Below are 14,456 nucleotides of genomic sequence, written 5' to 3'. Positions count from 1 at the left end.
AAAACCTTGATTTAGAACATTTTCTTAAGAAAGTACTATAACAAAATTTGCCTTACGACACATTGCATCTATTTATCTTAGAGGCGAAAAAGAAATCGCAATGATAACCCAGACAGAACAAAAGATATTGCTCCTCCATTACAGGAAGAGCATGAAAAATTGTTTGCTGTTTGCCCTCAATTTAAAAGGCAGGATGCATGGTTTCGGTTTTTTAAAGTAAGATGTGGTTAGAAGACGACGGTATGCAGCAATGAAAATTGGTAACTAGGTGCACAATAATGTCAGGAGCGTGAAGAGATGGCCAGCGAAAACTAGATTTTTTGGTTGATTTTCATTCCCTAAGTGCCACGTCCCCCCTTAAAAGACTGACTGGTTACGGTATGGCTATCCGTGACAACGTTGACATTGATGACATGCAAAAGGCCATAATGGCAACGTTCTATCATGTCACCTCGAGAGATGAAGAGCCACGCCATGAATTCTGCCCACTTGGGTCCCTGAGCTGGTGCAAGTACCGTGCTGCAGAAGCTGAAGGCAGGGCTCCACCACCACACACGTATAAATTGGCAGCACTGCATTGCTGCCAGTCTACTAAAACCTGACCGCCCTCAGTTGCTCGGCTGTTGCCAAAACAAAAAAAAAAAGTCAAAATGCGGCCGAGAGCCTTCATTCGGTAGTTTGGTCAATTCTACCAGAAGAGCTAAACGCTTCACTGATTGCCGCCGAAACAGCTGTCAATGAGGCAGTCTGCAAGTATAATACTGGCACTCTCCATGCTTATAGAGTTTTGTGCATCACTTGGCCCGAAGCCTGGAAAGCACTCCACTCAAAGAGCTGTAGAGAAGGATGCCATACGGGAAAAAAGGGCATCAAAAGTGCACCAAAGCAAGCACCAAATGCTCAAGAGACCTCATATCACTAAGGACACCAAAAACTATGATCCTGGTGCATTCCAGATCACTGGACGCAAGGTTAAACTTTGAGAGCCGTTTTCTCAAAAGTGCCTTTTTGCCTGCCTGCCAAGTTTGCGCAGCCATTTTCTTCGTAACCGTTTGGCCTATTTTGGCTCCGTTTCTTTCGTCATGTTTCTTAGACTACAATGCATGTCGTGACATTCTTTCTTTCTCACTTTGACGCTTTGCAATTTTACGAAGTGACTACTCGTTCACCCCAAGAGTGTGCCCGATTTGAAGGTATCAAAAAGAATCGCAATGCAAGAATATTGTGTCGCAAAAAAATAAAGCAAGAATGTCATGACACTCAGCGTGCATTTAGCTATGCAACAAATATTCATCTAGCTTTCTAGTCCTTTTTTTAAACTCTCCAGGCACTGCGCAAAGTGCAAAGGTATGCAAGAAGTAAAAATTTAATTGAATAAAAAGTTCTGAAGATATCACTCTGAAACTTTTTTGGAAGCAGTAGGGAGACATGCTGAATGTTTGTACCAATTTTCATCAACATCTGTTAAGTTATAAGAAAGTTGGTTTTCCAAAGCCACGTCCCCCCTTAACAGTAAAAAGTCCGGGAAATCGGATGGCGAAGGCTATAAGCGTCCGGAATTTCGGACTTTTTAATACATTGACTCTACGGGGAACTTGACGGTGCCACAGATGAGTCCGGGAAATCAGGCATGTCCGGAATTTCGGGCATCCGGGAAATCGGACGTCGACTGTAATGTAAGTCGCCGGAGTCGCGAATATCCGCACTATAAGCGGTACCGCACTATAACCAAAACAACATTTCTGAAAGGTTGCACGTGTGCAAAACATGACCAACGGGTAGGCGCGCGATTCCGACTATCGAGGCATGCGACTGGGACGTAAGTTTGTGTCTGCTTACATTTGGAAATGTTGAACAGTTAGCGTCCGCGGACCTGCGGTGCCAACATAACGAACGCGGAAAAAATGCGCCGTCACGGGAAGTCACCGCGGTAGCACACTGCACGTGCGCCTTGTCGAAAACGATGACGACCACAAACCACCACTCAAGTGTTTCACACATGTGCCCGCGTTTTCGTTAAAGATGTAAGTCACCCCTTCTAAATGCAACAACTGCAAAATGTTTCATTGACTCGGCACCAAACCGCAACTTCTGTAGTCCGCTAGCCGCCGACACGGCAGCTAGCGCTCATTAGGCCTAGCGTGTGCGTTGCAACTTGGCATGCCGCCGCGAGGAGCTTGCCCTAGGCAACACTGAGATCGGGCGTAGAAGAGATCGCACTCGCGAGTTAAACTGAGGGCATCACGCGTGAAACGCAGTTTCGGTTCGCGGTCGGGAGAGCAGCCGCAGCAACTATCCTGAAAAAGTCTCTCAAGCTTGTAAGTCCGCCTGTTGGTGGCAAAGGTGAAAGCTCAATCGCGTCTCAAAGCATTGTTACTTGCGGGAGAATCGTGGTTGCACGCATGATATCTGCGCTGTATGACGAAGCAGCTATTTTCCCGACGGAGACAAATAGCGGTAACGCGCTCTTGATGCGGACGCGGGCGCCCATACGTGGCGGAGCGCGCATGTCATGCGGCCGGGGCAAAGCGCACATGTCAAGGGGCAAAGGCTTCTCCGTCGGCCACACAACCGCTCCCCCTCCTCACACTATGCACCCGCGCCGGGCTGCTGTCCCCTACCGCCATCCCCCCTTTTTTTCTCCCCCTGCTCTTTGTTCGTTCATTCCGTGTTCACTCCTCCTTCGTAACGCCGTCGCCGCTCTCTCCCCTGCCGGCGCATCTCCACTGAGAAGCACGCTCGCTCCCTTGCATCTCTGAGAACGTTCCGGCAGCCGCATTATAACCGATCTTTCATCTCGGGGGACTGCACAATAAGCGGTATGCGTATACATGGAGTCCTATGGGAGGGTAAACGGGAGTCAGAAAAAAACGCGTTATAGCCGGTACTGCACTGTAAGCGGTTACGTTATAAGTGGTCTGAGCTGTACAAGTCACAAACATGGTCAAACAACAGATTTATTCCTAAGGGGGATGCTGCTTTCGTATCTCGAAAAATAACAAAAATATCGACTTTTTAAAATCATATTTTCAGTTTCTGTAGCCATTTTTCTGATTCCAAAATATCATCACTGAAAACTACATAGAAGTGCGGTAAAGAATTCGTTGTGCTTGCCGAGGTGGCGAAAATTATTGTGGAAATTGCGGAAAAAACTGCGTTAAAAAAATTATAGCTCCGCAACGGCGCAACCGGGTGCCGCCATTTTGGGCTCGTCGGAAAGAGCATTCGTCAGTCTTCAAATTTCCCACTTCAGCTAGGTCCTCCATTCAGAAAAAAGCGTACAAAAAGCAAATGTTTGAAGTTCGTTTCGAGGCCTTCGATTTGCTGCATCCGCCATGTTGCTCCAGCACGCCTCACCATTGTTCCGATCCTCACTCTGGGAGATCGTCGTCTGCTGCTTGCATGTCGCAAGGTCACGGCTGTCCGATGCTCGCTTCGAGGCAAGGTCCGATGCTCGCTTCGAGAGGACAGTCGTCTGCTGCTTACGCGTCGCGATGTTACCTGATGTTACGACTGTCGAAAATCGCGCTACTTAGTGACGCATTTGCACTTGTTCTGTGTTCACAGGTCGACGAACGTTTAGAATATAATTGCACTTTAGTTTGGCAGATGCCCAAGCATAGATTAGGATGGTGTGCCGCGCTTGTCGAGAATATCGCAGACATGCATCTCAGACCGACTGTTCTGTTTATCAGAATTTCGCACCTCATAATGAAGACCATCGCGGGACAACTCTTCGTACTCGCAATCTAGCATCACATACAGTATAACCTCATTACAACAGACCTTCATAGTGAAGAGGATTTTGGTCTGTTGTAAAGGGAGTATGTAAAATCCAAGTACTGTTACAACAGACTTTCATGTAAACACTGAATGGGTCTGTTATAACCGGAGAGAATTACGAGTCACAAACATGGTCTTATTTTTAATGGGGGACCAAAAAAAAAAATGCGATTTTTGGAAAATCGCATTTTCAGTTTCTGTAGCCCATTTCTATCTGATTCCAAAATATCTTCAATGAAAACTACGTAGAAGTGCTATAAAAAATTTGTTTTGCGTCTGCCAACTTGGCGAAAATTGTGGAAATATAAAAAAAAGCGTTTTTCAGAATTATAGCTCGGCAACGGCGCAACTTGGCGCCACCATTTTGGGCTCGTCGTAAAGAGCATTTCTCCGCGTTCAAGTTCTCCATTTCAGCTGGCTCCTCCATTCAGTAACAAGCGTACGAAAAACCCGTTTTGGCTGCTTCTGCGGTATTACCGCAGAAGCAGCCAAAACGTGTTAATGCTCGCTTCGGGATCGTCGTCTGCTGCTTGTGCGTCACGAGGTCGTGGCTGTCGAAAATTGCGCTACTTAGTGACGCGTTCGCACTCGTTCTGTGTTTACGGGTCGACGATAATTTGGAACGCTTTAATTGGGCAGCTGCAAGCGGAAGCTCAATCATCAGATTACGATAGTGTGCCGCACTCGTCGCGAACATCGCAGACGTGCGACTAATAGCGTTGACTCGTTGGACCCGCTGTTCGAGGTTCTTCTTATCAGCACTTCGAAGCTTATGACGAAGACCACCGCGGGACAACCCCTTGTACTCGCAATCGAGCATGACGTACTTTGAAACATTGGGCACCGCGGCCACGCACATCGCAACCGAACTTTCTACTAGTTGTCGTGGTTAGGCCTAACTCCGGTCACGATGCCGATGTACGAGCCAAATCCGAACTTTGCGGGCAAGAACATCGCGCTAGCGGACATGCGAAAGCGAGGAAGCCGTAATGTCCTTCGTCTCAAGCAACAAATCGCATTGCCCGCTGGCTCTTCAGAACCGCGGATGGGCATTTTGCGCATCGGCAGCGGACCCCCCGGCCAAGCTCGCCGCGCAGCGACCGCGCGGAGACGTGGTGGCAGCGGCTCGCAATTTCACGTGTCAGCGTCCCAAACGCAACACCAAGCGCGCTGCGCGCCGTTTTTTTGTCGCTACAGCTAGGCATAGCTGATCATTGACAGACCGAGGATCGGCGGCCTTCGTTCTTAAATCGGTACGTCGATATCCGCGGTGCGCTGCTCCCGTCCCGAAAGTATGCTAAGCGATGTTTGAAGTCGGAAGTTAATGACCGTGGTAGAAAAGTCCGCTCTAACGGAGTCCTGACCACCTTGCTGGCCTGAAATTTTAGTCAATTATATCCGAATGTCCGTTGTACCAGAATCCGTTGTAAACGAAGCTCAATCAATGGAACTAATACGGAGGTCGGCATAACGCCGCAAATTGGTATGTAATACCCGAATGTCTGTTGTAAACAGATCCGTTGTAACAAGGTTATACTGTACTTCAAAACATCGGGTACCGCGACCCCACACATCGCGACAGAGCTTACTGCTTGGAGTCGTGTCTAGGCCTAACTCTGCTCATGGCACTGATGTACAAGATGAATCCGAGCATCGCTCTGGCGAACATGCAAAAGCGAAGAAGCCGCAATGTGTTTTGCCGCAAGCAACGAATCTCATCACGCGCTGGCTCCTGGGAACCGTGGATGGGCATTTTACGCATTGGCAGCGGACCCCCCGGCAAGCTCGTCGCGCGTCAACCGCTCGGAGCACTGGGGGAAGCGGCTAGCAGTTTAGCACGTCGGCACCCCAAAACGCAAGACCAAGCACGCTGCACGCCGATTTATCATCTTTATATTTATTTTCCGTTATTATAAACCGTTATATTTATTTTCTGGAAGTTCGGATACTTCGAATAGTAAAATTTCGGTGCGAATCGAATCGAATAGGACACTATCTGAAAAATATTTGAAAGTTCGAATACTTGCACACCCCTACAGATAACACTTTTGAATAAGCCGTGGTGGCTTGGCAGCTACGGTGTTGTGCCACTGAGCACGAAGACATGGATGCAGTTCCTGGCCACAGCAGCTGCATTTCAATAATGCAAACCATCAAAAATGCCTGTGGATTAGACATGCGGGCACGAACTTCCGCTGGTCAGACTTAGTTCAGACCCCTCTACTACAGTGTCTTGAATTTGTATCATGGTTTTCATCTGTGAAATGACAGAATATAATTTTAATATCTTGATTCCACTGCTCGGTTTACAGAAGTTCACCAAACTTTTTACTGAGTGAGCCAGTTTGCTCAATATGAAGCTGAGGTTGTTCAACATTGCTTACATGTAGCAATCACTGTGCACGCCATAGCTACACGAAGATATGCCCCTCGCTGAATTCGCAGCACGTGCTGTACAGTAATTACATTGCTTCAGCTGCACATTGCCATAATAAGATGCGCTGGCTGCACGGTACATGTTTCTATCCGTCAATGTGAATAGAAAAATTACGAAGTTATGTGCAGCAGAAGGCGATGGATTACTGTTACTGCATGGTCAGAAGTATTTGGTTGCTTTTCTGTGCTGTAGCATCATGGTGCTACAGCCCAAAGTGATGAAAAATTATTGTTCAGGGAATTCAGTGGGAGCCGACGTTTCGACATTCCCTACTTGATTTTTCATTACTGTTAGGCTCCATTTGTGTCCTGAACTTCAGTCTCAAGTCTCGTTAGGAGTGCTACAGCTCAGTGCTATTGCAGCTACACAACCAACAAATGTGTCTTTCTGCAGGTTGAGTTTCAGAACGAAGAAGGCACAGGCTTGGGCCCCACCCTGGAGTTCTACGCCCTGGTGGCCGAAGAGCTCCAACGACGGGACCTGGGCATGTGGCTCTGCGAAGACATACCCACGACCAACGACAAAAAGGTGCGTCACACAAAATTAAAAAATGATGGGGCAGGGGTTGTCCAGAAAATTAAGTGTGTGAAAATTATGGCTAAACGATTGCTAAACGGTAGTAAATGCTGCCTATACAGTAAAAGCTTGTTAATTCAAACTCGAAGGGGACTAAAAAATTGTTCAAATTAAGCAGAGCTCGAGTTAGCAGACGGGCGCTAGGATGAACGGACATCGTGCCACACTGTGCAGGCGAAACGCAAGGAAGCCACCTCTGGACTCGTTATTGCGGTGCTACTACGCGTTTGTGGCGGGCGATTTCATAAATTAAGTTCATGGAGCCCTAACAACTAAAAAAATTAATTTATCAGTCATTGATACGCCAGAAGCAAGCTCCGACATGCATTCATGTGAGCAGTGAGCCTTAATGTCGAAATATATGACGCTATTTATGCTCCAGAATGTTTATTTTCATGGCAGAGTTAACGCAATCAAAATTAAAAGTAATCAGTAATTTGAATTCGCTTGCGTTTGTTCTGTCGCAACCTGATGAGCATTGTTTGCAGCTTGCTGTAGAGCCCCAGCGCAACATCCGAATTCTCATCTGCTGAGAAATCCTGCTGTTTCGCTGTTTTGCATCTCTAGTAGATTTGGTTTGGTTTGGTTTGGTTTTCACTGTTAGCTGACTTCTGCGAGAAGCGATGAAAACCAGGGGCTCCCAGTTCAAATTAACCGTTGTGGATGCCGACGCATTCAAATTATCAGGAGTTTTCTCTCATAGAAATAAATACATAGGGCTGTGCCGGGACCAAGGGCGTCAGTTCAGATTAACTGTAAGTTTGGATTAACAGAGTTTGAATTAGCGAGCTTTTACTGTAGTGGGTTACAACCTCAGAAGAAATGTCAGCTCCTCCCACAGCCATTGCTATCCTTCCCTCAGAGAATTTGCATAAATGCTCCATCCAACAGCACTTACTCATTTTCGTGACGTCGGGCACTTCTCGTGTGTTTCAGATCGTTTACCTTCCCATACAGGCACACGTTTGTGTCGCTGGTTTTAGGTCGTAAACTTGAACGTCCTGCTAAATTTCTTCAAGGATTCTGACATCGCTGCTCCGCCAAATGTAATTTTTTAGGTAATAACAGTGGCAGTTCTGTGGGTGGAGCGCAATTTTTTTGATTAGGTTGTAGCCCGCTGTAGTATATGTTATCGGGCGTTATAACGTCAACACAGGTTTTGGTCCAATCAATCACAATCCCGACTAATCAATCACAATCCCGACTTTGAGTTGCTTACCGAGTGCTTTCTCCGTTTCCTCTTGTGCTTCTTCCCTTCAGCCCGTGGCGGCATCCTCGGACTCCCGCACCACCACCGAGCTGGGCGGCGAGAGCTCCAAGCCGCCGGGCTACTACATCCACACGGCGTATGGCCTGTTCCCGGCGCCCCTGCCCCAGGGCAGTTCCTGCACGGGCCGCGTGTGCGCCTCCTTCCACTTCCTGGGCATCTTTCTGGCCAAGGCCCTGCAGGACGGCCGCCTGGTGGACCTGCCCCTGTCGCGCCCTTTCCTGCGCCTGCTCTGCCAGGGGCCCTCCAGCTCGCCCCTGTCCCAGTCGGCCACGGGATTCCCGTCGCACCACGGTGGCCTGCCCAGTGCCGGCCACATCGCGAGTGCATCCGTGGCTCCAGGCCGCCAGACGGCCACTGCTAGGTGAGCAGTTGCACTGATGATGATGATGATGATGATGCCATTACTTATTCGAGGTTCGGGTTAATGAAAAGCAGTGGCAGATCGTTTTTGCGTGACTGGTATACCGGTGGGGTGAAAAGACACATGTGCACCTAAATTTAGGCGCACATTAAAGAACCTGGTTGGTCAATATTAAAATGGAGTCACATGCTATGGTATGCCACGTAATCATATGATTTTGAAATGAAACGCACATGTTCTTTGTGGGTAGCTTTACAGTTGAAGGGGCACTGAAGGGTACCTTTAAATCATTTTAGAATCTGGAATGACTCATTGCAAACTCTATCATAATTAATTTTGTGATAAGGTTAAAAGTTACTAGAAGAGAAAATGAATGTCAAGGTTCCATTCTTGAATTTTGCTCTGAGACTGTAGCAGCCCTTTGGTCAGGGTGCACCCCGCCACGGTGGTCTAGTGGTTATGGCGCTCGACCGCTGACCCGAAGGTCACGGGATCGAATCCCAGCCGCGGCGGCTGCATTTTTGATGGAGACAAAAATGTTTGAGGCCCGTGTACTTAGATTTAGGTGCACGTTAAAGAACCCCAGGTGGTCGAAATTTCTGGAGCCCTCCACTACGGCGTCTCTCATAATCATATCGTGGTTTTGGGACGTTAAACCCCAGATATTATTATTATTTGGTCAGGGTGACGTCATGAACTCCTAGGTCCTTCTGCATGTTTTGACCATGTTTGCTTGATAAAATTTGCCAAAGCTGGCCACATTAAGCCTCTACCTCCCCTAGCATCTAATATAATTCATTCATAAATTCATTCTTGCAAACACAGATTTGTGTAGGCTGTAGTTCATGAACGGCTTAAAAACCTACCATCGCGGCAAACTCCTGAGGGAACTTCTTGGTGGGCGTCTCCAGCTGCATTTTCTTTTTGTGCATTTTCTGGTTTGCGAAGCAGCTTCTCACACCTTGGCTAATGCTTTTGGTATTGCGGAAGGGCAATGTACCAGTGCTAGTGAAATCATTTTCTTCCTTTAGTGTCCCTATAAACGCATTTTGCTCAGTTCGTTTTTACGTGGTGCCCGCACATTATGGTTTGAAGTAAGCCTGTAATGTAATTGTGGTATGTCTTCTGTGCTCTTCTCTCCGTTGTGTAGGGAGCAATCCATCAACCAGATGAACTCGCTGATGACCAGAGACGAACTGGGTGGAGGAGGTGGCTGCATGGCCGAGTCAGTGGCACCTGCGCGGAGGCCATCTCAACAGCAGCAGCAACAACAGCAGCAACAACAGCAGCAGCAGCAGCAGCATGCTTGGTTTAACGGAATCCTCACGCACGACGACTTCATGGAGGCAAGTCCTCTTCACACTCCATCCAGTGCAGCCGAAACCTAGTTGTAATTGTAGTGTATGATACACAAGTGCCTTTGTTTATACATTTGAACTTTGATGTAATGAAAGAAGTGTCAAATTTGGCTAATCGTGCTCTATAGAGGTGGAGTACTCGCATGAGAAATAAGTTCCGAGGAGATTCATGCAAGGTGTGCACTATTCATGAAGGGCAACAAAGTTGTCATCCAGCTGAGCGTGAGAACGCGAAGGAAGTTTTTACGGAAAGAAAAGTTTCTCAGTCAGAAGGCTATGCTGCTGAAACAACTTATTGTGATTTGGTGATTGGAATCTTACAGCGCTGGTGCTCTACTGCCCAAGCTGACGAGAAGGCCAGCAAGTCGTTTCTGGCATGCTCGTTAGCTCGGCAATTGGGGCCATGCGCCTCGAGTGCTGTTTGTCGCTCGACAGTGAGCTTGCATTTGCTTAGCTGCATGCAACAAACGCTGCGAATGTTGCTGATGATGAGCTGTTCGATGTCTCGCATTATGTAATGTAGGTGAAAATTCTGATAAATGAAGACTAACACAAATAGACAAGACTGATTAATGAGCAAAAGAAAGAGTGGGCGCGAACAAAGCACTGTATTCTTACTCATGTTGAACCGACTAGCCCAATCTACAAAACACTACAAAAATTCAAGGCTTGAGCGCTACAAAAATACAAGGCAGATGCCTTTCTGTGCCCGTCTTCGTTTGTGTCAATTTGACTTTGTTATAATGCAATGCCCGTCTTCATTTGTGTCAATTTGACTTTGTTATAATGCAATGCCAACTAGCCCAACGGTCTGTGCCCTAATGAGGCTCACTTCTCTCTCACTGTTCAGGTGAACCCGCACCAGGCGCGTTTCCTGCAGCAGTTGCGTGAACTGTCGGCGCAGAAGCAGCACATCCTCGGGGACAACTCTCTGAGCCCGGACGACAAGGCCCGGCAGCTGCACAACCTGGCCTTCCCCACACACGACGGCACGGGCATGCCGACACGCGTAGAGGACCTCGGGTGAGCACCTTTCCCATTTTCTCGCGAATACAGGCGGGATTGTTCCTTGCCACGTTTTGCGGGTATGTGGTTCCCGCGAACTTCCTCACAATCTGTGTGCTGCAGTGTCTTTCGGCTGGCGATTTTGATCCGTGGTGAGGGTAAAAAAATTAAGAGGAGCAGGGGTGCTATCGAGGAACGATTCTATTTTTTATTCCAATGCTTTCCTTGCTTTTCTCGCTTGGCCATTGGTCAGAACGACGGTCCGTCCGCGTTATCAGCGCGATCAGCCAGCCGCGAGTGGTGGATGATAAGAATAGCATAGAATATGGCATTGGAATCGGAAATAGCATCGTTCTGCGATTGCACCCCTGGTTTTAAATTTTACGCTGGTAACTGGAGTCTGGGATCCAGCAACCAGTCATAGTCCATTCAACGGGGTTGCTCCATAAACAAAACATAATTCTGCTGATACGATAAAACGGAAAGTATTAGAAGAAAAATGGCATGTGTGGGTAAAATTCAAACACCAAATGGAAAGAATTCATAAAGCCTACTCGGTATCCTACTAGTCTAAATTTCAAGTGGAGGCCCTTTCATTCATCACTTTTAATGCGTGCCAATACCATCATTATATCCGTTACACATGATAGCCAAAGTTGTTGGATGTGGTAACATAACTTTTCATGTCCCCTTTCATTTATTTTCATGGTACTCAAATATCATTACACCATATTTTCTCTCGTAACTCGCACCCTCAAAACGATTTGCTGAAAATTTTCTAAAAATGATCTCCGCATATTGCCATGAAGCACTATTGTGAAACCACCTTTGCAGACCAGAATTTGCGTTTTTTTTTTTTCACTTTAGCTTCAAAATTTTTGTTCTTGCTGTTGTGCTGGTTATACACAAGAAAATGCACTAAGTGGGTTCAGTCATTGTGCATTGGCTTTTGGGCACGTAAAACCAGAGGCATTCATTGATTGGGAGTGTCGTCTGAGCACAACCTTTGCCTCCTTGGTTTCCAGGCTGACCTTCCAGTTCTGCCCGTCGTCCAAGGTGTATGGCTTTGACGCCGTCGATCTGAAGCCAGGAGGCGAGCAGGATGAGGTGACCCTCGACAATATCGAGGAGTACACCGAGCTTCTCGCCGATTTCTGCCTGCACACGGGCATCCGCCGGCAGATGGAAGCCTTTCGAGGTGAGCGCTGTCAACGTGGAATCTACCTTTTCCATTTCCCTGTGTGGCCCTCTGCTGTTTTGGTAGTGGGGCAGAGCTCTGCGAGGTTATGCGGGTCAAGGATCGCCAGAACCAAAGCATCCGAGATCGAAGGCCGTTCGGAGACCCTACCACAGCGTTTTGCGATTTTCTCACTAGATTAACTAGAAAACAGTGCTTAAAGAAGGGACGCAGAAAGGACACAAACCACGGTGCTAACAACCAAATGTGTTTTATTTTTCCAGTCCGCCTGTATATATTCCGCCACAATCTGAAGGAAACAGAAAAGCAAAAAAAAAAAAAAGAACAAAGAAAAAGATGATTAGCCTGCGCAGAGGCCAAAAAATCCTCAATCGGACAGAAAAGCCAACTCTTTCGGAAGTGTGGAGATCGAGGGGTGGCTGACACATGCCTCTCCTTCGTTATAGATACAGTAAAAGCTTGTTAATTCGGATTTTACGGGGCCGGAAAAAAATGTCCGAATTAACCGAATGCCAAATTAACGAATGAACAGGAAAAACAACATTAAAATCAAGCTGGAGAAGCATACCTTTATTTGCTGAAATATTTTGTAATGGTCGTCTGCGTTTTCGCGCAGATTCCATCTGACAATTTTTCTTAACTCTTCCGAATGGCCAACAGCACGCAAACTGTTGGAAGTGCTCAGGCAAACGTCCTCTAATATCAAAAGAGCCTCCAAGACTTCCCGTGAGGTGCGATGAGGTCGCGACATCATTAATAATTTCTTGATCGGGCAGGAGACCAGTCGTGGCAACACAATCGTCAATCGCGATGTAGTCCTGAAGGGTCATATCAGTGGGAAGGACAGCATCGAAGGTCGGGCAGTCATCGTCGGTGGACTCGGCTGACACCTCGTCGATGCCATCGTCAGCTACTGCCGCATGCTCAGGCCTCACATACAAACACGGTCACAACGAAAAAAAAGAGGACTCCGCAAGAAGAGATGGTGCCGACACAACACAAGGGAAAATGGCGTCGGAGGCGCAGTGGAGCGAAGAATGAAGACGCCGACGTTCGGTGACGCTGCGATCGCCCCCACTAGTTGATGACGATGGCGATGTCACTCGGGTTTCGATTTCACTCCAGTGGTGCCAGCGCTGCTTTACCATACTTTTGTGTAGCGGCAGCCGTCAGCATTTGTCCGAATTAAGCAGTGCGGAGCCCAATTCTGACGAATCAACGAAGGTTTGGTCCCATGCACTTTGGCCGGGACCAATAGAGCCTTCCGAATTGTCCGAATTAACGGGTGTCGAATTAGCGAGCTTTTACTGTATGATACGCTTCAGAAATGACACACGCCCGTTTGTCATGATACTTTGACAGGAATGTCGAATCTTTAAAAGATGGCTGGCAACCGCATTCAGTACAGTTGACTATCTCTGGCTTGTTTGCAGACGTTCGCATGCTCACGCATGCGGTCATTAGCACACCGCCCTGTATGACCAACATAGTAACGCCCTCAAGAAAGAGGTATCTTATACACACTATCACAACATTCAACATACTTCTGGCGATGCTTCTTGCTACATCCTTTCACCTTGATCTCTCGATTTACTTGCTGACACAGGCTACCAAGCTTATTTCTGGCAGAAAACAACAATCTAACGCCTGCCCTTCTGACCACTTTCTTAAGATTATGTGCCGCCTTGTGCACATAAGGAATGACTACTGCTGTTTTCTGTGGGTGTATCACTGACTGAAGAGCTGATGAGCACTTGCTTTTAAAACCAGATACAGTAAAACCTCGTTAATTCGAAGGCCTCGGGACCGAGAAAAATATCCCAATTAAGCGGGATTCCCAATTATCCGAAACAACGCGAAATCAAAGAAATCAGCCAGAAAACGTGATGTACGGAAGTCACACCTTTATTGTGGCAAGTCAGCCTACTTGGAGAAAAATTCCTCCATGCGTGACTGACGCGTTCGGTAGTTCCCAGCACTGAAAGTCATATTTTCCAGCCTGTCAATGAGGCGCAGCATCTCAGCCTCGCCGCCGTTGCACTCGACGAAGCTGCGCACAACACTCAAGGCATCGATGACATCCGCCAAAGGGGGTGCTCGGGAGGGCTCGTCATCGCTGTCAACATTAGAGGCCGAATCGGTCGATCTCGCAGCTATCTCGCTGTCGATGTCGGCGTAACACGTCTGCACTGTGCACTCGACATTTGCGTACTCGGAGAATCCGATTGGAGTGCACTCCTCGTCCGCGTGCAAAGCCTCATATCGAGCGCAGAGAGTCTCCCCTTCTTTATCAAACGGGCAAGTGACAGCGGTGACAGCAAACTCAGCGGAGGTTGCCTCTTCTTTCACAAAACCGGCGTGCTCAAAACACCATCGAATAACGGTGGCCTCCACCTGCCTCCATGCGTGAACAATGAGGCAAATACCACCGGGAGGTCAATGTTATACTCCTTTCCATTGTCATAGCA

General features: G+C 47.6%; 1 protein-coding gene across 3 annotated transcripts in view; it reads left to right on the top strand.

The window, feature by feature from the left end:
• The window catches only part of LOC119373404 (E3 ubiquitin-protein ligase HECTD1), a 338,907-nt gene that overhangs the window by 312,693 nt on the left and 11,758 nt on the right, over positions 1-14,456 (top strand). For all 3 annotated transcript variants that reach the window (XM_049411288.1, XM_037643436.2, XM_049411287.1), the window contains exons 37-41: positions 6,614-6,748; positions 8,057-8,427; positions 9,578-9,773; positions 10,636-10,808; positions 11,816-11,988. In XM_049411288.1, coding sequence (XP_049267245.1) covers positions 6,614-6,748; positions 8,057-8,427; positions 9,578-9,773; positions 10,636-10,808; positions 11,816-11,988 — 1,048 coding nt within the window. The remainder of the gene's footprint in view (positions 1-6,613; positions 6,749-8,056; positions 8,428-9,577; positions 9,774-10,635; positions 10,809-11,815; positions 11,989-14,456) is intronic.

This window comes from Rhipicephalus sanguineus, chromosome 11, assembly GCF_013339695.2.
Source record: "Rhipicephalus sanguineus isolate Rsan-2018 chromosome 11, BIME_Rsan_1.4, whole genome shotgun sequence".
NCBI classification, from domain to species: Eukaryota; Metazoa; Arthropoda; class Arachnida; order Ixodida; family Ixodidae; genus Rhipicephalus; species Rhipicephalus sanguineus.
This window is presented reverse-complemented; position numbering and strand designations above follow the sequence as displayed.